This window comes from Bos grunniens, chromosome 11 (genome assembly GCF_055505025.1).
Source record: "Bos grunniens cultivar Pamir isolate PY7600 chromosome 11, Bosgru_T2T1.0, whole genome shotgun sequence".
Classification (NCBI taxonomy): Eukaryota; Metazoa; Chordata; class Mammalia; order Artiodactyla; family Bovidae; genus Bos; species Bos grunniens.
Genome location: NC_141175.1, coordinates 12,390,778 through 12,417,028, shown reverse-complemented (window position 1 = coordinate 12,417,028; position 26,251 = coordinate 12,390,778). Strand labels below are relative to the sequence as shown.

The 26,251-nt window shown below is 51.4% G+C and overlaps 2 protein-coding genes across 19 annotated transcripts in view; one reads left to right on the top strand and one right to left on the bottom strand.

Annotated features, from left to right (window-relative positions):
* Positions 1–18,369, top strand: part of NEK6 (NIMA related kinase 6) — an 86,321-nt gene extending 67,952 nt beyond the window's left edge. For 4 of the 16 annotated variants that reach the window (XM_086325255.1, XM_086325256.1, XM_086325268.1 and 1 more), the window contains 3 exons: positions 5,814–5,908; positions 13,549–13,662; positions 16,839–18,369. In XM_086325255.1, the coding sequence (XP_086181381.1) occupies positions 5,814–5,908; positions 13,549–13,662; positions 16,839–16,949 (320 nt within the window). In that variant the 3' untranslated portion in view covers positions 16,950–18,369. Of the gene's footprint in view, positions 1–5,813; positions 5,909–9,048; positions 11,035–13,548; positions 13,663–16,838 lie in introns of those variants that run through there. The other 12 variants (XM_086325265.1, XM_086325266.1, XM_086325267.1 and 9 more) reach the window with 5 other exon arrangements.
* An 841-nt stretch (positions 18,370–19,210) lies between these two features.
* PSMB7 (proteasome 20S subunit beta 7) overlaps positions 19,211–26,251 on the bottom strand; it is a 57,244-nt gene continuing 50,203 nt past the window's right edge. For all 3 annotated transcript variants that reach the window (XM_086325272.1, XM_086325270.1, XM_086325271.1), the window contains exons 7-8: positions 21,909–22,060; positions 19,211–19,441 (exon numbers count right to left, since the gene is read on the bottom strand). In XM_086325272.1, the coding sequence (XP_086181398.1) occupies positions 19,330–19,441; positions 21,909–22,060 (264 nt within the window). In that variant the 3' untranslated portion in view covers positions 19,211–19,329. The remainder of the gene's footprint in view (positions 19,442–21,908; positions 22,061–26,251) is intronic.

Below are 26,251 nucleotides of genomic sequence, written 5' to 3'. Positions count from 1 at the left end.
CCTCCGCTTTGAGGTCCCACGTTCTCCTCTGATATCTGCCGGGTTTGAAATCTGGGAGTTCTAGGTGAAGACGCGGGGAAGGTCAGGGTTTGTTGGGCTCCTCTTTCATATGCAGAGCTCCGTCCCTGGAGGGGAGGGTGGGGGCAGGGCTGGGGGCTGTGGGGCTGATGGGGAGATTGCTGGCAGGGGATTTGAGACCCTGGCTGTGCGCTTTCTGCATCTGAGCGTCTCTGCGAAGGCTTTGTCGCTGCTCTGCCGCTGGACGTGCCCACGGAGGTCCCTGCCTGGCGTTTAGGGCCACTGTCTGCGGAGGCTCCTCCCCCTGCCAGCTTCTCCCTCTCTCCCCCAGCACCCCTGGGAGTCGGGGTCACTTCTCCAGGGCCTGCTGCAAGCTGGGAACTTCTTTGAAGTCTCTCATTTTATCTTTAATGTTATCTTTCATAATGTCTGGGCACTTACTGTGGGCATAAAAGTAGAGTTTTACAGACTTCATTCCCTGGAAAAGCTGACACAACAGGAAGAGGTGCTGTGTTCACCCCCTGCAGCTTTGTAGTTTGAAGAGCCCTCCAGTGAGGCAGAGCACCCCAACTGTAAGATGCAGAGGCCCCTCCCCTGGGTCAGGGAAGAGGCCACACTTCCCTCGGTTAGCACTTGGTGGATTCATGGCTCCACAACGTTTCTGAGCAGCTGAAAGGAGGGCCAGTGTGGGACGCTGCAGAGCTCCTCTCAGTTGTATGATATGCTCCAGGAGGTTGTGGGAGATGCAGGGGCCAGGGGTCCAGATTTTTAACAACCTCTTTCAGGTGATCTGGTTACAGCCATTGGTCAGTCGACTCTTTCCTTGTTCTGCTGCCTCCTCCTGGACACTTGCTGGGACAGGCAACTCACTACCTACTGATAGACCCACACCTGGGAGGGTCCAGCAGAGCGTTGGGGCTCAGTTAACATTGGATGCTGATGGATGGATGGATGGACAGAGAGATGAATGGATGGAGTATGTAGTCCTGGCATTTTAGAAGAAAGTACAGATCTCATCAGGATATATTTGCCTTTTCCCCCTCATATCCGGTGGAAACGAATAAAAGCTGAAGGAGCAATAAAAAGGTAGGTTGAGAGGAGAGGGGAAGATGATGCCCCCAGCTTTCTCTCCCCGGTGCCTCCAGGCTTTCACCCCAAGCAGGGCCGAGGCAGGCATCTGGAACCTCAGCAGAGGGACAGGGACATAAAGGAAAGGCCCCGATCCACTGAGCAGCTGGCCCTCCCTAGCCAGGGGAGGGGGCGCTTTGACTGACCTTGAGAAGCCCACCCAGAAGCGGAGGCACAGCTGAACTGGAGGGCAGGCGGGGGTGGCCAGCAGGGGAACTTGAGCAGGGGGACCAGCTACTCAGAGTCTTCACTTTCAGATGGGCCTGGCAAGGCAGCCCTGCCAGGCCAAAGCCTGATCACTCAGCAGGTCTTCTCTCCCCCAAGTCCCTCCTGTGGGGACCCAGGAGGATCGAGAATAAGCGAAGGGTGAGACAGGGTGGGAAGAGGTGTCAGGGCCAGCCGACACTTCTGGCTAGGGAGTGGGGTGGGGGGTGGTTGGCCAAGGGTCTTGGTGCAGTGCAGCCAGACAGTGGACCTGCTGTCCCTCACTGAGGACAGGGCCTGTGACCTGCGCCATCTCTGTGTGCACCCCATCAGCCCTGTGTGGTGGTTCTGTGTGGGAGACAGTCCTCACCTGGTAAGCATGTCCACACACCCCGAGTGCTGGATCACTTGCCATTTGGTCTGAGGTTCCCACTGTTAGGGGAGAACTGTCTGGATTTCACCCTGTGGTTTGGATATGACAAGTCATCCGTTTCACACTTGCCCGTTCATTTTCATTTTGCTCCCTTGTGACCAAAATGTACAAGGGGTTGCTACTAGAAGTGCAGTTTGCTTATAGAATCCCACGTGGGTTCATTTGCTAACTGACAGCTCTTTCTGCTAAGTAGCAATTAGCCCCCTGATTTCAGCCATAAAGTATGCATATAGCATGACACAGTTCTTAAAACTATTTAAGTGATGGCTGCTGTCCTGGTTTAAAGATTATTGCCATCAAACAGTGCTTGGTAACCCAGTAAAGCAATAATCAGCTAGTCCCTCTTGGACAGACATAAGTAAATAGTGCATTAGGCTGCGTTTAAAAGTGTTTATGCTCATACATACAATCTGATACCATGCAGATGGATTCATTGACTTGGTGACTAGATGCTTAGAGGGCACCCGCTGTGGCCTGGTCCCGGGGAGGGCACTGGGACGCTTTGGTAACGAGATCCTGCTCCCAGGGTGCTCAGGCCGGGAGCAGGAGTTTCCAACACTGTTCATGGCCTCTACAAGACGGGCACGACAGAATTTCTCACCCATCTCCAAAGAGAGGGGAAAAGCAAGACGATAAGTTTCAAATAGCTAAACTTTCTCAGTGTAAGACACTGTCCTTGATCTTATTGTTTCAGTGTTAAACTGAGAAGTAGTGACATGAAGTGGTAGTTGGGATTTTGTATTTCAGATCAGATCAGTCTCTCAGTCGTGTCCGACTCTTTGCGACCCCATGAATCGTAGCACGCCAGGCCTCCCTGTCCATCACCAACTCCTGGAGTTCACTGAGACTCATGTCCATCGAGTCAGTGATGCCATCCAGCCATCTCATCCTCTGTCGTCCCCTTCTCCTCCTGCCCCCAATCCCTCCCAGCATCAGGGTTTTTTCCAATGAATCAACTCTTCGCATGAGGGGGCCAAAGTACTGGAGTTTCAGCTTTAGCATCATTCCTTCCAAAGAAATCCCAGGGCTGATCTCCTTCAGAATGGACTGGTTGGATCTCCTTGCAGTCCAAGGGACTCTCAAGAGTCTTCTCCAACACCACAGTTCAAAAGCATCAATTCTTTGGCGCTCAGCCTTCTTCACAGTCCAACTCTCACGTCCATACATGACCACAGGAAAAACAATAGCCTTGACCAGACAAACCTTTGTTGGCAAAGTAATGTCTCTGCTTTTGAATATGCTATCTAGGTTGGTCATAACTTTCCTTCCAAGGAGTAAGGAAGGAGCCCAGAAAAATAAAGTCTGACACTGTTTCCACTGTTTCCCCATCTATTTCCCATGAAGTAGTGGGACCGGATGCCATGGTCTTTGTTTTCTGAATGTTGAGCTTTAAGCCAACTTTTTCACTCTCCACTTTCACTTTCATCAAGAGGCTTTTGAGTTCCTCTTCACTTTCTGCCATAAGGGTGGTGTCATCTGCATATCTGAGGTTGTTGATATTTCTCCCAGCAATCTTGATTCCAGCTTGTGTTTCTTCCAGTCCAGAATTTCTCATGATGTACTCTGCATATAAGTTAAATAAGCAGGGTGACAATATACAGCCTTGACGAACTCCTTTTCCTATTGGGAACCAGTCTGTTGTTCCATGTCCAGTTCTAACTGTTGCTTCCTGACCTGCATACAAATTTCTCAAGAGGCAGATCAGGTGGTCTGGTATTCCCATCTCTTTCAGAATTTTCCACAGTTTATTGTGATCCACACAGTCAAAGGCTTTGGCATAGTCAATAAAGCAGAAATAGATGTTTTTCTGGAACTCTCTTGCTTTTTCTATGATCCAGCGGATGTTGGCAATTTGATCTCTGGTTCCTCTGCCTTTTCTAAAACCAGCTTGAACATCAGGAAGTTCACGGTTCACATATTGCTGAAGCCTGGCTTGGAGAATTTTGAGCATTACTTTACTAGCGTGTGAGATGAGTGCAGTTGTTCGGTAGTTTGAGCATTCTTTGGCATTGCCTTTCTTTGGGATTGGAATGAAAACGTAAACACCTTTATTGGTAAAAATAAGTTGCCTTGAAACGCCTTTGGCCCATGACAGCCTCAAGTCTAGGCCCCTGCCTTGGGGCAGCCATCACTTTCCCAGTCCAGCTCATCAACAGGCCTCTTCTCCCCCGAGGGTCCCCTGTGTTCCCACATCCCTCCTTCCTAGGGTCATCAGTCTACATCTCAGTCTCAGCCTCTGCCACACTGGACTGTGGCTGCCTTCATAGACTCTGACCAGAACAGCCCCAGCCACCGTCAGATTCTTATGGCCAGTATAAATGTCCTCTGTGTAACAGTCTTTAAAATCTGGCCTCCTGAACAGCTGTCCTTCAGATGGACTGATGTAAGAATTTCAGATTCTTACATAAATCTGTGGTTGCAAATCCAGGTTCCTACGCCCCCTGCTCAGCCCTGCCAAATCAGCTGCTCTGCTGCAACTTGCATGCCTCTGGTGATGAGGAGCTCACTACCCACCAGGAACTCCTTCCATGCTTGCCCAGCTCGTCTTTAAATGTGCCGCCTCTGCTTTTTAACTGAGACATGATATGCACACAGCAAAGCTCTCTCAAGCCCTTTCCTGAACATTACCCCCATAAAGTAATTTTTCCTGTTTTGGATAAAAATGAAATCAAATAGTGGTATTCTTTTGTTCCTGGCTTCTTTCCCTCAACATTGTGTCTGTGAAAACGGTCCCTTTTGTGGTATGTACCTGAGATTTGCTCTTATTCATTGCTGTTTAGCGTTCCCTTGTGTGAATAGACCACATTATCAATCTATCCTTTCTACTGTTGATTACCACTTGTTTCCAGTTTGGGGCTATTACAAATAAAGCCATTCTGCGAATTCTTGATCATGTCTCTTGATGGACAGAGTACTCTTCTCTCGGGCACATACCTAGGAGAAGAATTGCTGGATTTTAATGGCGGCAGTGTGCAACTGTAGTACAGTAGACACTGCCACATGGTGTCCCAGGGTGAGTGTGTCTTTTTATGGCCCTGTCAGCAATGCGTGAGGGTTCCGGTTGCTCTGCATACCGCCACCTTAGTTATCTAAGGCTTTTAGCTTAAACCATTCAGGTGGGTAGGTGGTACCTCATTGTACTTTTAATTTGCATTGCCCTAATCAGTAATGAGAAATATAGCTTCATTTCACATGCTTATTGGTGACTTGGATAGTCTCCTCTTGAAATGACTCTTCAAATATTTTGCTAATTTGAGGGAGGGTGGATGTTTGTCTTTTATATGTTGATTTATAGAAGTTTAAAACTATATTCTGTCTATGAGATCATCGTTGGGACAATTTTCTTCCTGTCTGTGGCTTGCCTTTTAACTCTCAGTGGTCTTTCATGAACTGAAGTTCCTAATTTTAATGAAGTCCAGTTAATCAGTCTTCTATGGTTAGTATCTTTTCTGTCCTAGTTAAGAAATCTCAGGCAGGACATGTTGATTGGTGCTAGTAGCCAAGGGTGGTGGCCAAGAGTTCAGTTTCTGGAGCCTGAAGATCTGGGTTTGAACCTCAGTCCTGTCATTTTTCTGAGCCTCAGTTTCTCCATCTGTTAAATGGGCTCCCATGCCATGGTTGGTCAGCAGTCACCATGGTGGCTTTCACTGCTGAGAACCTTATCTGAACTCTTTTGGGATTTAAGCAGTCACTTTTAGAGGATACTTGGTCAATTGCTTCCCAGAGCCTGGCCTCTGTGTCCCCCTACCCTGGGCAATTAGAAAGAACAGCAGTCCTCCACCACCCAACCCCAAGATGGATTCTCAGGTCTGAGTGGGTCCCTGTTTCCAGGAACTTTTAGGGCCCCACAAGCATGGGGCCCTGCAGTCTGACCCAGCCCTCTCACTTGTCAGAGGAGGGGACAGGAAGAGAGGGCAAGGGGGCTGCCCAGGATCCCAGTGAGGCTGAGGTCAGGCCCCTCCCACCCCCCCACCCCGCCTCCCCGCTGCTCAAAGCATGAGCACCTGCCTGTCCCTTTGCTGTGTTTCAGTGGGGACACCGTACTACATGTCACCAGAGAGGATCCATGAGAACGGCTATAACTTCAAGTCTGACATCTGGTCTCTGGGCTGTTTGCTGTACGAGGTGAGTGTACGGCGTACGGCCCGCGGCCCAGTGGCATTTAGAAGGGTGAGCGTGATGGGCACCCAGCTGGGGCAGGGCTCACCTCACCAGCTCGGTGGAAATCCGGGATGCACGTCTGCCTGTGGCATTGGTACCATCTGGGTCTGGTCCTTCACCAGTCCGCTCTGCCCAACGTCAGCCTGATTAGCACTGTCGGGCGGGAAGGGGTTAGAGGGATGGCCAGTGGCAGGCTGGGTGCCATCTCGCCCCTGGGCTGCTCAGATCTGGGAAGGGAGACAGACTGGAACCAGACAGAGTGTCCAGTGTCTGCTTGTTGATGGAAGGAGCACAGGCAGGGGGATCTGGTTGCCCTGGTTTCCCTGGTAACCAGGGTGATTCTGTTCAGTCTGTCCTTTACCCGTGGACCAGACCCCACGCAGGGCCCCTGTCAGCTCGGGCCTATGCCTCTGAAATGCTCCCCACCAAGGGGTGGCCACGATCTTCTAGGTTCAGACCGTGGGTCACCCTAGAGACCACCAGCCTCTCTCCTGAGCTGTGAGACGGAGCCACCAGATGGCCATTTCCAGATCTGGTGGCCAACCTGGATGGAGGGACAGGAATGTTTCTGAGTCTTATTAGGCTCAGACATGAGACAACATGAGCTTTTGCAGCTGCTGGAGGTGGCGGAGTACTTTAGTATCTCCAAGTTGGCGGTCACACCCTCCTGCTGCCATGGCCCACCCCCTGCTGGGCAGGTCTCCTGTCTGTAAAATGGCAGTGGTAGCATCCTGCATTGTCACAGGCCAGGTAAATGAAATAACATTTCATTTTATTTCAGGCTTTGAAGGGCTTTGAAGACCCTCCAGGGCTGAGAGACACCAAACATGCTTTGGGTTTAGAGTTGGAACCTTGATTATTTTTCTGCTTTCCTGGGGTGGATTTGAGCATCCCTGAAATCTGGCTTAGAACCAATACGCTGAAGAATCTCCCAGGGCAGCGACATGTTGGGGTAGCATCAAGGGGCCACCAGGAGTGTTTTGGAGTTGCAGAGACTTCTTTGTTTCCTTGGGAGTTCTGGCCCTGGGAATTGACCTCGTGGCCCGTGGGTATAGACTTCAGGAGTCAGCTGCCCGCTGCTGAAGCACCAGGACTGGGGTGGCTATCCATCAGAGTCTCTTGGTGCTGAGATACCTGCTCACTGCATTACAGATTAAGGCTATGAGATCCAAACGCTGATCCCTTTACAAGGTTTAAACTTCACAGCGTCTTTCTTTTTAAGCCAGTGGCCTGCTGTTAATAGCACACATTTCATTTTAAAGAGCAGCCTTGTGGTTGAAGATGAGGCCACGTGGAAGTGTGGCCCTGGTGGCGTTTGTGCCTGAGTCCCCTTCTCCTGGAGGTGTGCCGTGTGGGTGTCCCACTGAGTCCTCCTGACGGTCTGTGGGTGAGCCAGGCCCTGGTGATCAGAGGTGGGGAGCAGACCGTGTTTCCTGGGCCTCACAGGGGCATCTGTTGTAGGTAGAATTTTTTGTAAGCACCAAACAGGAGTAGCCCATGGAGGTGGTGCCCCCCAGGAGCTGCAGGGCATCAGGGCTCAGGGGCTTCCCCCGCCCCAGGGATGAAGAGGGCTGAGCTGGACTGCTTCCTGTGTGGGGAGCTGTGGTGGTGACTGGGTGAGAGATGAAGGGCCTGGTGTGGGCCCTGACCTCAGTCTTCGCCCGTGAGGGCCCAGGAGCTGCAGGTGCAGGTGTAACGGGCTCACACCTGGCTCATGAGGTGAGGACGGCACCCGGCTTGGAAGGCCCTGGGCGGTCGGGGGTCAGGTCAAGGAATCGCTCTTCCTGCCCCTCTTGCTGCCCCTGAGCCCCTGAGCCAGTGCATGTGAGCAGCTGGCCATATTTCCCTTTTCGCTTCGGCCAGCGGGGAGCCAAAGTCCAGCTGTCACCCATCCCCACGGAGATGTGGCTTTGTCCTCCTGCCCTCATGACACTCACCTAGTCCAGGTGGTGCTCTACTTCTCTGTGCCGTGTTCGGGATTTCTGTAAGTCACTTCCTGCCTCTGAACCACGCAAGTCTCCAGATGGAAACAAACAGGCACGCAGGTGGCCGGGATATAACGGCCCTGCTCCTGTCCTCGGGGCTCCCGAGCTGGTGCCAAGCCGTCCGCACTGGTGCCCGCTCCCTAGAGGCAGACACTGTCCTCGAGTCCCTGCCATGGGCACCTGAACACACGTGTAAAGAGGGAGCATCCATAGTGGCTCCCCAGCCTGGAGGGGCTGGTTTATTTCAGTATTGATTTGCTGGCACTGTGTGGAGCTGTGTGACTCGCAGCCAGGCATGGGAAGTCAATGAAATCAGACGAGTCCTGCGTGCGAGGGGACAGCTGACCTAAACCCAGTGGCTCTGGATCTCCGACAGAAGAGGGCTGGTGTGGTTGGCGTGCTGGCGCCTCTGAGGGCGGAAGGCAGTGGGGGCTCTTCCCCAGGCTACCACCCCCAAGCCCTGTGGGAAAACAGAACTGGATGTTTTCCCAGCAGACAGGGAGGGAGACGCACCTGAGCCCAGGGCCATGGTAATTGGAAGGAAGCGTCCCCCAGACACGGCTGGAGCCCCCACTGCACAGCCTGTGGGGCACCCTGAGGGCGCCAGCCTGTAGAGCTGCAACAGGCTCTCCCACCCCCATGGCCCCCACCACCCGCAAATCACTTCCAAGGCTTCTGAGCGGACCCAAGGGAGCACCCCTGGGCCAGGGCGGCAGGCGGCAGCACAGAGCCAGAGGAAACCTGCGCACGACAGAGACAGGCTCACCCTTCCCTCCGATCCCCAGAGTGGACTGGGAGTATCAGGAGTCCCCGTGACAGATTACCAGTTGGCCTGATACAACATAAAATTATTATCTTCCCCTTTGGAAGCCAGAAATCCACAATCAATTTCCCTGACTCAAGGCAAGAAAAGGAAAAGGCCACCTACATTCCTTGGCTTGTGATCTCTTCATCGTATCACTTAAGTCAACTGACCTCTTGTGTACTCCAGTCTCTCTGCTTCTTCTTATAAAGATACTGTGTTTACATGTAGTAGGGCCCACCTGGATCACGTAGGACTCTCCCCCTATCTGGGATCCTTAATTTCATAACATCTGCCAAATTTATTTTGCCATATAGGCAACACATTTGCCGACTCCTGGGATTAGGATGTGAACATCTTTGGGGACCTTTATTCAGCCCACCACATCACCTTCCACCTGGGCATCCAGATGTCCACTGAAAACCTCCTGAGGTCACTTGAAGATGCTGATGTCGCCCCATGGCTAGTGAGGAGCCGCCACAAAGCTGGCCTGCACCCCTCTGGTGGGTGCCAAGTAGGATCTGTCCTGAAGAGGTCAGCATGGGACAAACAGGCCAAACAGCTCAGCAGCTGGGCGCCGCACTGCCCTGGACATTGGAGTGGATCCCAAGAATGACACCAGGCCAGTCCCAGCTTTGCTGTAAGGGAGGAAGCGGGCTGAGAGGGGTGGAGAGACTGTCTAGGGTCACACAGCAAGAAGTAGCCTACATGAACAGTGGTACCCAGGCATAGATACCCACCCTTCTGTGAACAGGAGCCGGGGAAGTGGTCCTTGTGGAGCCAGGGCCTCATCCCTTCTCCCCAGCCAGCAGGGGAGGCATGACAGTGGAGAAAGAGATGCGGGGCCTCAGCTCAGAGCCCCTTTTTCGGGGAAGGACTGGTTGTGAGGAGCCCCCAGCAACTGCAGTGGCCCCTCCAGGAGCTCCCAGCAGGGATGCCTGAGCTTGGCCTGTTGGAAGGCCTGGTGCTTTGTTTTCATTACCTGGCACGCCCGTGGAGGCGCTCAGCAGGCCACCTGGGCTCTGCAGAATTTACTTATTTACATGGGAGCTCAGCTCTGAGCGTGGAGCTGAAGGAATCAGGGTCCTCAGTGGGGGGCCTTCTCACAGCAGCCTCAAGGCTGAGACCAGCAGAAAAGTGGGCCGGAGGGGGAGCGAGGGAAGACTAGGGTGGAGCTGTGCCTTGTGTGGAATCCTGCTTTATTCTAGCTTGAGCCAGAGAAGGGTCTGGGGAAGCAGGGCAACAGACTGCTTGGCAGCTAGCCCCTGGGGTCAGCCTTCACTCTTGGACAAGATTGGGAGAAACTGGTGATGAGACGGATGTCTGAGGCCCTGACAGGGCCGGAGTCAAAGGCAGTTTCTGTCCCCTCTGAGTCAGAGACCACTTCTCCTTCTGACATCTCAAATCACACACCAGTTTCCCTGAGCCCTCCCGGCGGGGGCAAGCGCCCATACTCGCCCATCTCTCTGGCCATGTGTCATCCCAGTGACACCAGGGAGGAAAAGTTCTGCATCTGAGGAGCAGTGCTGAGAGCCGTAGCATTGGCAGTCCTAACGAGGCAACCATTGTCAGCCCCGAACAGCCATTCCTTCTCTGCTTCGACCAATCAGAGGTGGGTGGTCGCCGGTACAAGAAGATCTCGACATCCGGGCTAATCGTTCTAATCCCAGTGTCCCCAGCAACCCCAGAGGTTCCTTCACAGCATGATGCTCTGATCCGAGTGGAAGGCCCGTGGCCAGCAGCTGGAAGGGGAGCGGCCTGGGGAGGGGGAGCAGGGGGATGCTGCTTCCACTAGAATCTGCGTGTATGGATGTAGAAGCCACTGTGAGCCGGGGAGGCTGAGAGGGCTCCTCTGGCAGAGCTCACTGCTGACCCTGTTCAGAAAGCATTTCTGAAACTGGGGAAGGCGCTGGAGGGGATGGAGAGGTTATCTGCAGGGAACGGCATGTACAGGGCTCAGGCCTCGCCATTCTGGGGCCCTTTTGTGCAAATCAGATCAGGCTGGCTGGTTGAAAGGATCACCCAGTCCCTGTCCCAGGTCAGACACATGAAAAACCAGAGCCCGTGTTAGTGAGGCCAACTTTAAACATCCTTTCTACTTTGGACAGAAACACTTTCCAGGAAAATCCGCCTTAATCCACCTGCCTTGACTTGAAGGGCACCAGATCACCCTGAGTGACCGCCCTGGAGCCTCAGCTGCTCTCTGCCGTGGCAACAGATGTCCCTTTGAAACTGCCCAATTAACCCTTTGCACCTGAGGTTCTCGTTTTAATTATTGGAAATAAATCACCCAAGCGATGCCATTTTGCATGCTAGTTGGAAAAGACAGTTCCCCATTTCTGCATACCCCTCCTGCTTTGCCAAGTGCCATGGCCACTCCCTGCAGCCTTCCCATGGGAGGTTTCACAGTCCAGGTGGTCTGCAGCCCTCCTTAGAGGGGCCCAAGCCCCTGGTCAGGCGGAAGAGAGCGGTAAGGCTCAGCACCCCTCTGAAATCACTCAGCCAGGGCCCTGGGCCCACAGGTGCTGCTCTGGGGAGACTCCTGACCTGGGTCAGAGGAAACCCCAGGTCTCCAGTCCACACCGCCTCTCCAAAGGCCATTTGGAAGCCCAAGGACACTGTGTGGGGTCTGAAGCCCCCTGTGCCTCCTGAAGGAGGCAGGCTATGCTCTCAGGGTCAGCTGACCTATTCACAGGCTGAACAGAACACGGGGGCAGGCCAGGGAGCTAAAGCTTCCGGGCTACCTACCACGTTCTGCCCTGAGATGGGGTTCACCGGCCCACCCTCCGGAGCCTGACAGGGAGCAAGGATTCCTCAGGTGTCCCGGAGACTCTGGCTGCGGTCCACATACAGAGCGGCCCTGGCACCGGCTCCTCGAGGGGAACCAGGGCCGAACGGCCAGATGGGCACAGGTACCTGACGGTGCTTGAGTAGCAAGAGGAGTTGGGCTGTCAACTGGAAGCAGGAGTGACAGGCGGCACTTGAATCCCATTACAGCTTCATCAGCAGATGGGGCCAGTGGGCACCTCACTGGGCCGCCTAACACGGCCACTCCTCGGTTCCTGTGTCCCCTTTGAAGACACCCCCAAGGGTGCTGAGTGGTGAGGTGGGAAACTCAGCTAGTTCCCTGATGGGGCAAGAACCCGCCAGGGCCTCCACAGCCCCTAGGAGAGGGCCTGCTTCCAGAGTGGAGCCGGAGGATGACAGCTCGGGTTAGGACCCTCCTCCTGTGCTGGCCAAGGCTCACCGCCACCCTGCAGGGGGAACTGTGTCAATCTCAGATGAGGAAATGGGGGGCCAGGCCCACAGTGTGTGTGTGTGGAGCTGGGTGGGTTTCAGGAAGCTTCTGTCTGCAATGTCTGTTAAGCCCAGGGTCCCCGGCCCTGCATTCATGGGCAGCCAAACAGCCCTGCGCCCTCTGCTACTGTCTGGATGTGCAGCTTTCAGGCAGCAGCAGCCACTGCCCAGAACCCTGGGCTTCCACAGCAGCTCTGTGATGGGCTGGAGCACGGCCAGAATGAAAGCCAAAAATGCCTCCCCACCCCCTCCACCCCACACATCAAATGTTAGCCCTTAGATAGGTTCAGTTCAGTTGCTCAGTCACGTCTGACTCTTTGCAATCCCATGAACCGCCACACGCCAGGCCTCCCTGTCCATCACCAACTCCCAGAGTTTACCCAAACTCATGTCCATTGAGTTGGTGATGCCATTCAACCATCTCATCCTCTGTCGTCCCCTTCTCCTGCCCTCAATCTTTCCCAGCATCAGGGTCTTTTCAAATGAGTCAGCTCTTTGCATCAGGTGGCCAAAGTATTGGAGTTTCAGCTTCAGCATCAGTCCTTCCAATGAATATTCAGGACTGATCTCCTTTAAGATGGACTGGTTGGATCTTGCAGTCCAAGGGACTCTCAACAGTCTTCTCCAACACCACCGTTCAAAAGCATCAATTCTTCGGCACTCAGCTTTCTTTACAGTCCAACTCTCACATCCATACATGACTACCGGAAAAACCACAGCCTTGACTAGACAGACCTTTATTGACAAAGTAATGTCTCTGCTTTTTAATATGCTGTCTAGGTTGGTCATAACTTTTCTTCCAAGGAGTAAGCGCCTTTTAATTTCATGGCTGCAGTCACCATCTGCAGTGATTTTGGAGCCCCAAAAAATAAAGTCAGCCACTGTTTCCACAGTTTCCCCATCTATTTGCCGTGAAGTGATGGGACCAGATCTTAAGTTTTCTCAATGTTGAGCTTTAAGCCAACTTTTTCACTCTCACTTTCATCAAGAGGCTCTTAGTTCTTCACTTTCTGCCATAAGGGTGGTGTTACCTGCATATCTAGGTAGGCAGTTTCCTAAATTTATTTCTCAAATAGACATCCTCCCATGAGTGTCTTCAGAATTGCTCTTTAGAAATATAAGACCATGTGACAAGAGGAACCCACCAGTCCCAAGCACAGCTCCTCCTGAGCAGGGCCTGTCTCCCCATGCCCTGTGTACTTACGACCAAAATCAGCCCCTGGGAGCTGAGGTGTGGGCAGGCAGGCGCCTGCACACGCCTGGCCCTCAGGACACAGATGCACCTTCTTCGTTGCCCTTAGTTTTGTCACTGAAACCTTTGTCCCTTTTAATGTGCTTATGTAACAAGGATCGTGTTAAAACGGCCTCTTGCTGTTGCACCCCAGCTTCCTCAGGATGGGGGGGAGCCTCGATGGACAGCCGCTGCAGTGAGGACCTGGAAGCACCCTGCCCCGGAGGAGCAGCCCCTTCTCCCCTGGACCTCAGGGCCAAAAACTCCTCTCTCACCCCTCTCCTTGCAGATGGCAGCTCTTCAGAGCCCCTTCTATGGAGACAAAATGAATCTCTTCTCCCTCTGCCAGAAGATCGAGCAGTGTGACTACCCGCCTCTCCCCGGGGAACATTACTCTGAGAAGGTGGGTCTGCAGCCGCCAGGGCTGGGCCTGGTGAGCTCCGACGACCAGCAAGGCTCCAGGAGGGGCTGAGCTTGGGTTCACTTAACAGGGTGCAGAAGGAAGTGACTTCTCCACTTCCTGGAGTGAGGAACTCAGGGTTGGGGGCAGATTAAGAGGCAGATCTCGGGGACTTGGTGTGGCCCCCGACAGCAGGGCTGCAGCCCACCCAATGGATAGGAACCAGCAGGAGCTGCCCCACGTGCCCCCTTCTGACCATTTGGCTCCCAGCCCAGGGCTAGAGTGAGGCTCGCTGCTCTGCGACCCCGAGACGGGCTCAGACAACAGGAGGTACACAAGGGGCGGCAGGGCCTCGCTGGCCCCACGCTATGATGGGCAGCCACGTCGCTCCCATGAGAGGAAACCACAGCAAGCAGACCTGCGTCAGACCCTTTGGTGGGCTTATTTTCAACATTCTACACTGAGGACAGGGGCTCTGGATACAGACTCTGACAAGTCTGGCAGTCAGGCTGTGATGGATAAGGCTGTGGGAGAGCGTCTTCTGCCTCAGGTCCCTCTTCTTAAAAGCAGGGCTGATGTTTTGCCTTCATGGATAAAAGGTGAGGAGGAGAGGAGAGAACAGGTTTACAGCCCAGAGTGGTTAACAGTGTAACATACTCACCCTCACGCTTCTTGGGCGAGTCACTGAACTGAGTCTGTTTCCTCATCTGTAAAATAGCGGTAACCCTGGAACCTCCCGCAGAGGATTGAGGTTATGCAGGGAGACGTGCTCAGTCCAGCACCAGGCTAACGTCTACCACCACCATCAGCCAGAGTAGCCACTGGCTGTAGCAGAGCCTGGCTCAAAGGAAACGTTCCACAGGTCGTGTTCAGGGTCAGTACTAGGGGGTGTGACAGGGAGTGTGAGTCTCCCTGGGCTCACCCTGCAGGACCACAGGCCATCGCCTCACAATAACAGCAGCTCACATTTAGGACTGATGAATCCCCCTGCCCCTAATGCCAGTTTACCAGGAAGGTTAAATGACTCAGAAGGGTTAACTAACTTGCTTGTGATGAAAGCGTTTGACCCAGATGACCGTGCACCTAGCTGCCATGCCATCCTGTTTCCTGAGGGTGTAGCCCTCTTCCATAGCCAGTCATCCAGCCAAGGCGAGGCAGCGTCTGGACTGCTCACTTCACCACTGTGAAGGTTCTGGAAGGAGCAGTCCTTGCCCACCAGGCCGTAGCGACCAGGTGTCCCAGTGTGCTAACCCTGCATCCAAGCAGGCTGACTAGAGGGGCCTCGGCCACCCTTCTGGCAGCCTTTGTTCCCACGCCTGCTGGCTCTGTGGACTCCCCGCAGCAGCCAGAGGGCGGGCAGGAGTGCACACCCTAGAGTTGCTCACTGCACTCTCTCTTGTGGCTGTTGCTTCAGTGGCTTGCAGAGTTCTCCTGCGACCTTTGGAGGAAGTACTTATGCTCTGGGGAGGAAGTTGGTAGGAATGGAGAAACTAGTTGAGTTGTTCACCAACTTAACAGTTGCACTGGTTTTTCTTCCCCTTGTTTGGACTTTTTTTTAATCTATAGGTATTTTTGGTCGTGCTGGGTCTTTGTTACTGAGAGGGCTTTCCTCTAGTTGTGAGCGGGGGCTGCTCTCCAGTTGCGGCGCACGGGCTTCCCCTTGCAGTGGCTCCTCTTGGTGCAGAGCGCAGGCTCTAGGGCATGCTGGACACGCAGGCTCAGTAGTCGCAGCTCCAGAGCACAGGATCAGTGCTTGTGGTGCAGGGGCTTAACTGCTCTACAGCATGTGGGAACAGGGATCGAACATGTCTCCTGTGTTGCCAGGCAGATTCTTTTCCCTTGAGCCACCAGGGAAGCCCTGAATTTGGAATTTTGTTGGAATTTGTTAAGAAGGTTGGAGTCATACTACCTGGAGCACATGACAACTTCTCTGGGCCAGTTTGCCAGTTTGTCAATGGGAACTGTCAGCTCTGTCTCATAGTTAGAAGCTGGAATGAAGGAATTCTCATATAGCCTTTGGCCCTCTTCCCTCTCAAGTCAGTCCTTCCACCACCCAGAGTGCTTCCACCCCAGAGCACCTGGCTTTCACCAGCTGTGTGCAGCTCCTGGAGGTGTTAAATCTTAGCACTGGAGCCCTTCTGCACACCTCACTTTTGAAGTTCTGTCTCCTTTTAGGAATAAGACACTGTTTTCTCTTCAAAATTTTCAGGCACACACTTGTTCCCAACTGTGTGGTCTACTCGCAGACTACCTTAATGTGGTTTTCCTGGGCACTTTCACACGTCACAGGCCAGCCCCAGCCACTGCCCCCAAACACTGAGGTTCTGGAGTTCGGTCTTGCAGGCTTGGCTACGTCTGGCCAGGAGCTTCCCAGTGTTTATAAAGTAGTGAAATTCTCAGTAAGGCAGCACACAGGCTGAAACCTCTCCCAGGGGGAGGAACCCCAGATCCCTCAGCCTGGAACAGCTCAGGAGTGAAGCAGGATGCACACCACCAGACCCACTGGGCCAAGCCCAGAGTCTGTGTGAGCCCCCTAAGTCAGGATCTCCCTTCTCCCTGCTGTGCCTGGCCAGCCCTTCCAGCAGCAGGTATTTAAATGAAAAAGAAAAAACTGCAGTGAGCCCAGTGATGCAAGTTAAGATGTAGGCTTTCTAAGGTCATTATTTTAATTACCATTAAAATAATTGGCACTCTGGCTATCAGAAGAATGGAGGTGATCAGAGGCTCAAGGTACCCCTCCCCCACCCGGAGGCAGGAGCAGCCTTCAGTGTCTGTATAATTAAAAGCTCCGTCTTTCATGAGCACAATAAAGAGGCCAGGGGGTGGGAAGACTGCAGCTCCGCTGCATGTTAATGCATTTATTATGATCAATAAGCCCTTGCCTTGAGTTTTGTCCTCTGCTTTGGGCGTCTGCATGACTGACAGCAGACACACACACAGCGCACACATTACCCAGCAGTGGAGACAGCAGAAGTTCAAAGTTCTTTGGAGGCAACACTCTCAGGGTCTCCAAGACCTGGCCCTTGGGACCAGACAGGCCAAACACTGGCCCTGCTCGCCCACCACTCACCCGTCTTGAATGTCTTTGCTCATTGTGTAGGTACCGTGAGGGTTAATGAGTTAACGCAGAACCTCAACAAGGCTGCTTGGGAGTAATAGGCATCGTCTGTCTTTTGCAGTTACGAGAACTGGTCAGCATGTGTATCCACCCTGACCCCAACCAGAGACCTGACATCACCTATGTGCACCAGATTGCCAAACAGATGCACGTGTGGACTTCAAGCACCTGAGCGTGGATGCAGCGTGCCTTCTCAGAAGCCACACCTTACCTGCCTTACCTGAGTCTTCTCCAAAGTGGCCACCTGGTAGCTGGGACCAACTAAGACTAGAGGGTTCAGCACGTTCCCCAAAGAGGGGCCCAGGCTTCATAGCAGATGCTGAATACAGGGCTGCTGGGGGGAGGGGCACTGGTCATGTGTTACTGGTGGTCACATTTGAAACTCCTTTCTTTAAACTGTTGTGAACACTCTCAGCTGGGTTGCCAGGGGTGGATGGTTCAGTGAGCCACTGACACACCCCTTATATCTGGACTGTAATGTGAATCTTTCGGATAATTCCTTCAGTGACCTGTCAAGGTTTCTAATAACAGGAGAATACAGGAGACTCTCTGATTTGTAGTGAGCCTTTTTAAATGGATAGTGGCAAGTTTAGCTCTTAGAATCTTTTCAAACAATCAAGCTGTGTGCTTAATTTACTCTCTTGTAAGGGAAGAAAGTGGAAATATTTTTTTTTTAAGTAGAGTGGAGATTTTCCTAATATTTTTCTCTATGTTTATAACTTGATAAATGACGACGAGGTGAACCCAGCATCTGACATAGAGGCAAACAGTATTTGAAAGCCATGAGTGTTCTCTGTGCAGTCAGCTCAGCCCTCTTCTGAACACCCGCCAGCACCAGGCCCTCATCACCGGCTTGAATGCTGGCGGTTCGTTTAATGATCAGTGTGAAGTGTTTTCCTCCCTGAGAAGGAAGCATAGGAAATAAAAATATACGGGCTTTGCACTGGTTCTGCACCTTCCTGGCATGACCCTGGGCAAGCTTCTTAACCTCTCTGAGACTGTTGCCTCATCTACAAAATGGACTTAATAGCATCTATCTTCAGGGTTGCTGACAGAATTTGAGATAAAATATGTAAATTTATCTAGCTCATGGCAGATGATCCAAAAATGGTAGCTACTCACCCCTTCACAAAGCTGAAATCCACGGACCATGCAAGTCAAGAGTTAAACGTACAACTGTATTATTTGTAGAAAACCAGAAGTGTGTTCACTTATTTCTTACTCCCAAATAGGATTAACTGTGAAGATTAATTTATAAATGTGAACTTAAGGGAAACTGAAGCTCTGAAGGAAGTAGTTTGAATTTTGTTTTTACACTCAAGTTAATCCTCAAATGGTCTAATCGTCGCTCACTAACTTGGTGACAGTTCAGCCCTCCAGACAAGACAGCGCATGTGTCCGCCCCACTGGTGTCCTGGTCAGGCCTCTATGGGGACAAAGGATTTGGGTCTGGCCAGTGTGCCGATTTCTTGTGTGAACTCTGTTCTACTGTAATACTGTCGCGTTTGAGAGATTTTCTTCAGATGCAGCCTCTGCTTTGTACTCATCCTCCATGGTTGAAATAAAATGGGTAAGAGGGGTCCTTCTGTGAATGCGTATGATTCGTGAGTTCTTTTAAAACAGCTTCACACTGCAGCACAATCTCTAAAGCTGCTTTTAAAAACACAGTTTCTCAGGCCCCAGACACTGAGTAATCTGGGAATTTTTTTAAGCTCCCCAGATAAGTTTGATAAATCATCAGCCAAGTTGCTATCCTAAATAATTGCATTGTTCTCCCCACCCCACTCCTGGCAGTTTAACCGGGGCAGCTTGCCCAAGAGTGGGTTCACTCTGGGAGACCATGGCACTGGGCCTCTTTCTCGTGTCCCCCAGATGAGCATGCCCTGGGGGACAGTCAGACTCTGTCTGGCTGGCACTTAGCACTGAAAGTTTTCCTGATTCCAGGCAGACTTTTTGCAAATATTCTGCTTATGGCTCTCAGAATCCCTACTGTGTCTGTCTCCCTTGGCAGGATCAGCTTTGGACACAGATGAACTAGCTTTCTGCATGCCATCAACTTTCGACCCCTTGAGAACAATTCTGCTTAGTACAAGGACCCTCTGGAGGTATACAATTTCAACCATTCAGCAGGCCTGAGTATTGGGGAAACAGTCATTTCCTAACTTAGGGATAGTAAGTCCCAAGCATTCTTGAGTTGTCTGTGAAACTGGGCAAAGTGGAGCCCACCCAGGGTCACGCAGCTAGAGCAAAGCAACACTGTCCACCTACCTGCTTGTTCTTGGTGCTCAGAACTGATGAGTGGTTCTTTCCTACTTGGCTGTGCTGCACTCATCCTAAGCAGCAAAGAAAAAGAAGAAGCCTGGGACTACCCTGAACAAAGAGAAAAGTAAGTTAGCAAAGGGGTGGGAAACCACTAGCTCCGACTTCAGCCACTTAATTTTGTTTTCATTTTTTATTGGGTTCATTCAGCAAGCACTGGCCGAATGTCTTACAGGGGGAGCCTCCACTGCCCCAGTCCTCCAGAGCTGTAGCCCGCCATCCACCGACCCCATTCAGGACGTGTCCATTGTTTGGACTGTTTCTTCCAGCACCTCAATTTCCAGGGTCGTGACTTTTTCAGTGAGGACGGCAGTGGTCCCTTTCTCACACCTGTACCGGCCAAACCTAGTGAGAGAAATACAAAAGCAGAGAGTTAGGATCCCCTAGGGGCCTGACGGAGGGCTGGAGAGAGGGACAAGTACTTGGGGGAAAGCCAGCCTACACTGGAGTCCTGGCTTTCCTGACTCCCAGTTCTTTGAAGCGGGGGGATTCGGCTCCCCCAAAGATCACTTTCCTCGGCTCTCAAGTGCTACAAAATGGGGCTACAGGAAGACAGGATGCACGTGGAAAGAGGTAAGATCGAGCACCTGGCACTAAGTGGACCCTCAGATTTCCTTCCCCACCTCCCCATCCCCAGGAGATGCATTTGTTCCTCTGCCTTCAAGCTTCAACCTCCCTAAAGCATTAATACCCTTCGGTAAACAGCAGGAAGCCAATCCTTTCATTAAGGTGCCACTGCCCCAGATGACGTAACCGTAACCTTAAACATGGTAAAAATATCTGGAAGCATTAACAGTACAAAAATGACCCGCAGCCAGACTCTGGGCTTGTCACTGTTGACCACACTCGAGACTCAAGAAGGGAGAGCTAACTGTCCCTAAAGGGACACAGTAGAAGGGACACATTTGGAGAAGGAAATGGCAACCCACTCCAGTGTTCTTGCCTGGAGAATCCCAGGGACGGGGGAGCCTGGTGGGCGCTGTCTCTGGGGATGCACAGAGTCGGACACGACTGAAGTGACTTAGCAGCAGCAGTAGCAGCAGAGGGCCACAGTAGATACCACTAACGCCCACCCAACACCACTCTGCTTAGGTGAATGAAAGGTTTCTCTGAGCAGGGCAGCCTATAAGATAAAATCTGAATTGCTAATTTCACAGTGGGACACTGTCGAAGCAGCACAAGTCCAACTGTTCCTCTCGCCTGTCCGCAGCTGAGACACTTTCTGTCCACCTGATGTGGACTAAGAGGAGGCTGTTGGCTGTGCCGTGACCATGTGCTCCTTGAAAACGCATCCTCTCACCTGGGAGCTTGTGCTCAGAGAGGGCAGGAGACAGAAAAAAGGGTGACATAACAGAGCTCTGAACAAAAACAGGAGTTTGCGCAGCCAAGTACAGTGGGCCTTTAGTTCTGCGAAACCTTCCCACAGTCCCCACTCTGCTCTAGAAGGGCCCAGGCAGCGGCACCTCCTTCAGGTGTCCCCCGCCCCCGGCTCTGGTGTGGAGATAGTGCTCCTTCCCCCGACTGGATGGACCCTTGGTGGCTTGTGGCCTTGGAGCCAGAGCCCCACAGGACTCCTGTGTGCTGGACTCCTGAACCACAAAGTCTGTGGGAGGAGTGGAGAGCCTCTTCCCACCCTGGGTTATGGCACCTGGTTTCAGCAGCACAAAAGGAGCACGTCTACCTGAACCAACAGTGGGCTGCAATACCAAGCTGCAGAGGAGCCAGTGCGAACATGCAAGGCCAGGTCCAACACAGCCCAGGCCCGAAAGGTTGCTTCCCTTCCCACCTAGGGCCTGAGGAATCCCACAGGCTCAGCAGAGATCACCCTGTCCAGCCCCAAGGTGATCCAAGACAGGTGCCCAGAGTCCCCACCCCAAGCCAGAGCTCTTCTCTGCTGTGCTGTCCCACCCGTCTCAAACACCCCGCAGGTCCACGATGCTGAGCACACACTGCACTGAATACCTGCTACTTTTCAATGTTCTTTCCTTTCCTTGTGAATTACCTGACTTGGAGTTGAGTACATGTGGTGGGAGTTGAAGCAGCACTGAGGAAGGGGGTGTGCTTGCTCTCCTCTGGCCAAACTTGGGGCTGAGTTTCTAACTGCTCCTGCCTACATTCAGATGAAGGCCGCTGGAGCAGAGCTCAGGAGCCACGTTTTGAGTGGCTCAGCCTCCAGGAAGAGGTTAGGCAGCTGCACAGCCGTTCGAAACTGCTGCTGAGCCGCTCACCTGCCACCAGGGCTGGCCACTTTCCAGTTACATAAGCAAATCGATGCGCCCCTCGCCCCCCTCACCCATTCTGAGCTGGGCTGCAGCGCCAGCTCAGCACATGCCACACGCTAAGGAAGTGGCACGGCTCCCTCCACAACAGGAAGAAGCACCAGTTAGCTCTCAAAGGCTAACTTCTGGAGACTATTTAACCAATGGCTGATAACCATTTCAGACTCTTGGACCACTCTGAGAAAAAGCTATGGGCTGGCTGCCCTGGAACATGTACCTTCTCACAGAACTTCATACAGAATTCAGGGGCATCTTTAAGAAAGCAGAGAAAGGCTGGCACGTGCTGAATTCAAACCTCTCCCCATAATCCGCAGTCTAGGAATCTGTCCACTCAACAACTCCCATCAACATTTTACAGATTACATCACTTTCCTACACTTGAAAGCAGTTCACAGTCATAAATACGGATTCAAAGGTCTGCTGAGTAAAGCTGGCCTGGGTACACTGGCTTCACATGGGTACACATAAAAGGAAGTCCTGTTCGGATGCCATGAATATAGTCAGGGTGGCCACAAGGGGAAGCCTTCACTTACCTGGTCCCCTTCTTATTGGGCACAGAGTACGGACGGAGAAAATCCAGCTTGCTCTTGCTGATGACACACAGGTCAATGTTACTTCCAGACCCCAAGTCGTTGAAGATCCCGGCTGCTATGGCTTCACTTACTAGCTTCTTAGCTTCCTCCTCCTAAGAAAGAAAATAGCAACAAGAGTGTTCCCAGTCGAATGGAGGGCCTGCTCTGATGTCCAGAGTGCTGTCAGAAACAGTAAGAGAAAAGGGGAGGGGAAAAGGCCAACCTGTGAGGCAGGCATTATTTTTAGTGCCCATTTTATTAATGAAGAAAAGGTCTCAAAAGTACTTCAATGATCTGCCCAAGGTTCTGCAGCTGGTAAGCAAGAGAACCAGGCCTTTCAAATCCTTTATGCACACACGCCCTCTTCAACAAACTTTCACGTCAGACACCCACCATATAATAGGACTGTGGGCTGACAGCAGCTTTTTCATCTAAAACAGGGGTCTGTAAACTTCTCTAACAAAGGGCGAGGTAGTAAATATTCTGGGTTTGTGGATAGAGTCTCCGTCATAACTACTCAGTCACAGTAGCATAAAACAGCCACAGAATATGTAAACAAGTGGGTGTGGCTATGTGCCAATACACCTTCATCAAACAAAAACGGGTGCTGGGCCAGACTTGGCCCACGTGCTGTAGTCTGCAGACCCCTGATCAAAAATGTCAAAAATGGTTGGAATCGGCCTCCTGGTAACATAATAAAGTCAATATCATGGTAAAAAAGATGAACACCAAAACACAATTCTGGGGAAATGCTAGCAGAGCCAAGGCGGAGACCTCCTGCACTAGAGAACCTGTCCCCTCCCACTAGTAAGTCTGCATGTTCGCTGAAGTGATTCCTTTCTGGGAATCACTCTGTTACTTTTCCTTTAAGAGCAAGTCTTAAGTCTCCAACAATTACTGGTAAGACAATGCAGATTAATTTATTTCTTATTCATGAAGCACCAGATTGAAGTCACTACGACACAGAATATTAAGGGCTAACAGGTAACTGAGAAGAAGCTGTGAGAACACCGGCTGGGTCAGCAAAACTTCAGGGAGGGCCTGCACACCAGGCACTCAGAAAGCAGAAGGCAGGCGCCACAGGCAGCAGGGCAGGACCGGGGGAACACCAGATTCAATCACTTTACATAAGGACCAAAAAATGAACCAATCTTGCAAAGAAGAGACTTCAACCTGAGCTTCAGCCCCCTTCCCCATACATGAGGGCATGGAGTCCAACCTGGCAAGCTGAAATACAGAGCTCATCCAAGCAACATCCTTGGAGAAACTCAGATGCCTGGCCCAAATTCCAGCCTGAGATCAAAGAGAGCGAGTTCACTGTCTTCAAGTCCTGAGAAGAGGGCTTCTGCTGCTCAACCTGCCCAAAGCCAGTAAGTAGGATTCCAGTGACATGAGCGCCCTCTACAGACTCAGAGAAGGCCCTGCTGGAAGTGGGATCCTCAGCAACCCAGCAGCAGGGGCTGGGGGTTATTCTGATCTTTATTCCACCAGGTTTTCCCACTTCCTGAGTGGCACCTATGTGGGCTCAGTAAAATGAGTTATTCTCCTGTGCATATTCAGCCCCACAGAATTCATTCAAACAGGATCCTCTCATTAGAAGTTCTCTCCTGGGATTCCCAAGTCTATGGAGGTCAAAAGCCTTACTGGAAATCAGTGAAGGTGGGAGCAAAGAAAGCATCTTAGAGGGGGAGGTGGCTGCTGCTACCATTCAGTTCAGTTCAGTTCAGTCGCTCAGTCGTATCGGACTCTTTGCGACGCGATGAACCGCAGCACACCAGGCCTCCCTGTCCATCACCAACTCCTAGAGTTTACTCAAACTCAAGTCCATCGAGTCGGTGATGCCATCCAGCCATCTCATCCTCTGTCATCCCCTTCTCCTCCTGCCCCCAATCCCTCCCACCATCAGGGTCTTTTCCAATGAGTCAACTCTTTGTATGAGGTGGCCAAAGTATTGGAGTTTCAGCTTTAGCATCAGTCCATCCAATGAACACCCAGGACTAATCTCCTTTAGGATGGACTGGTTGGATCTCCTTGCAGTCCAAAGGACTCTCAAGAGTCTTCTCCAAAACCACAGTTCAAAAGCATCAATTCTTCGGCGCTCAGCCTACTTCACAGTCCAACTCTCACATCCATACATGGCCACTGGGAAAACCATAGCCTTGACTAGACGGACCTTTGTTGGCAAAGTAATGTCTCTGTTTTTGAACATGCTATCTAGGTTGGTCATAACTTTCCTTCCAAGGAGTAAGCGTCTTTTAATTTCATGGCTGCAATCACCATCTGCAGTGATTTTGGAGCCCAAAAAAATAAAGTCTGACACTGTTTCCCCATCTATTTGCCATGAAGTGATGGGACCGGATGCCATGATCTTTGTTTTCTGAATGTTGAGCTTTAAGCCAACTTTTTCACTCTCCTCTTTCACTTTCATCAAGAGACTTTTTAATTCCTCTTCACTTTCTGCCATAAGGGTGGTGTCACCTGCTTATCTGAGGTGATTGATATTTCTCCTGGCAATCTTGATTCCAGCTTGTGCTTCCTCCAGCCCAGCGTTTCTCATGATGTACTCTGCATAGAAGTTAAATAAGCAGGGTGACAATATACAGCCTTGACGTACTCCTTTTCCTATTTGGAACCAGTCTGTTGTTCCATGTCCAGTTCTAACCCTTCCTTCCTGACCTGCATACAGGTTTCTCAAGAGGCAGGTCAGGTGGTCTGGTATTCCCATCTCTTTCAGAATTTTCCAGTTTATTGTGATCCACACAGTCAAAGGCTTTGGCATAGTCAATAAAGCAGAAATAGATGTTTTTCTGGAACTCTCTTACTTTTTCAATGATCCAGCGATGTTGGCAATCTGATCTCTGGTTCCTCTGCCTTTTCTAAAACCAGCAAGCTGCTACCATAGAAACAGCAAAAACCAACCACTAAGTTAACAAATCCAAAACCATTCCAACTTGTTTTGGGGGACCCGGTGGGGGGGGGGGCGTCCGAGTATCAAAGCACCTTGCTTATACCTCTGCTCCTGACCTACCACCTCCTCTCCTCTCCTCTCCGCTGTTTCATTTCACTGCTGTTCTCATCACTGATGCTGGTGCCCTGAGCCAGCCAACAGTACCTAATGGTTGTTACAAACACTGCTGGTACCACTCAGGCCTGCAGATTTAAATTTCCCAAATTATTTAATACTTGAGGATGGGGATGGAGAAGACTTACAGAACCTGAAATATACATGTACTGCTGCTGCTGCTGCTGCTAAGTCGCTTCAGTCATGTCCGACTCTGTGAGACCCCGGAGATAGCAGCCCACCAGGCTCCCCCGTCCCTGGGATTCTCCAGGCAAGAACACCAGAGTGGGTTGCCATCTCCTCCTCCAATGCAGGAAAGTGAAAAGTGAAAGTGACGTCGCTCAGTCGTGTCCGACTCTAAGCGACCCCCTGGATTGCAGCCTGCCAGGATTCTCTGTCCATGGGATTTTCCAGGCAAGAGTACTGGAGTGGAGTGCCATCGCCTTCTCCGAGGCATGTACTGCTCACATCAATCCATTACAATCCACTGATGCCAAGATGCCAAAAGTGCTGAGACTGCAGGTGTGACTTCCTCTAGTTTTCAAATATTCTTTAATGTGAGTACATGAACTTACAAAACTTAAAAATTTTTTAACTTAAAAATTAATACAAAATATATTACATACAACCTGAGTTACTCATAAAAGTAGTTGCTTTTAAAAATTGGGGAAATAAACCTTTTAAATTCCTCCCACTACCACCCCTTCAAATTCTAGGAAAGACAATTCATTAAAAAAGGAAATACCTCAAGTCTCTGATTTTTTTTCCTTTCTGTAGTCCTACCCACCTCTCATATACACAGGACTGAAAATGTTAAAGCACCTACTATAGTGTGTCAAGTACTGAGGTAGACTTTGATGATCGTCGTCATTTCTACCCCTACCCTTAACTATCTTCTGAGGTTGGTATTGTCAGAAACCAAGGCAGAGAGAGAGCCAATGACCTGCCCAAGGTCACACAAATAATTAAAACAGGACCCTGGGCTCTAGGGCCAGAAGGCCATACCACCACCAGCTCATAGGTAACCTGTCTCAGCTGTGAGCTGTGCTCCTGAGCGAGTTGGGAACGGACAGCAGCCCCTTGATTCAGGGTGTCATTCCTCATCAGCAAAGACCTTCAGAACCTGAGCAAGTATAAGAGAAAGATGAAAAGTAAAAGTTGCTCAGTTGTGTCCGACTTTTCGCAAACCCATGGACTATATACATGGAATTCTCTAGGCCAGAATACTGGAGTGGGTAGCTGT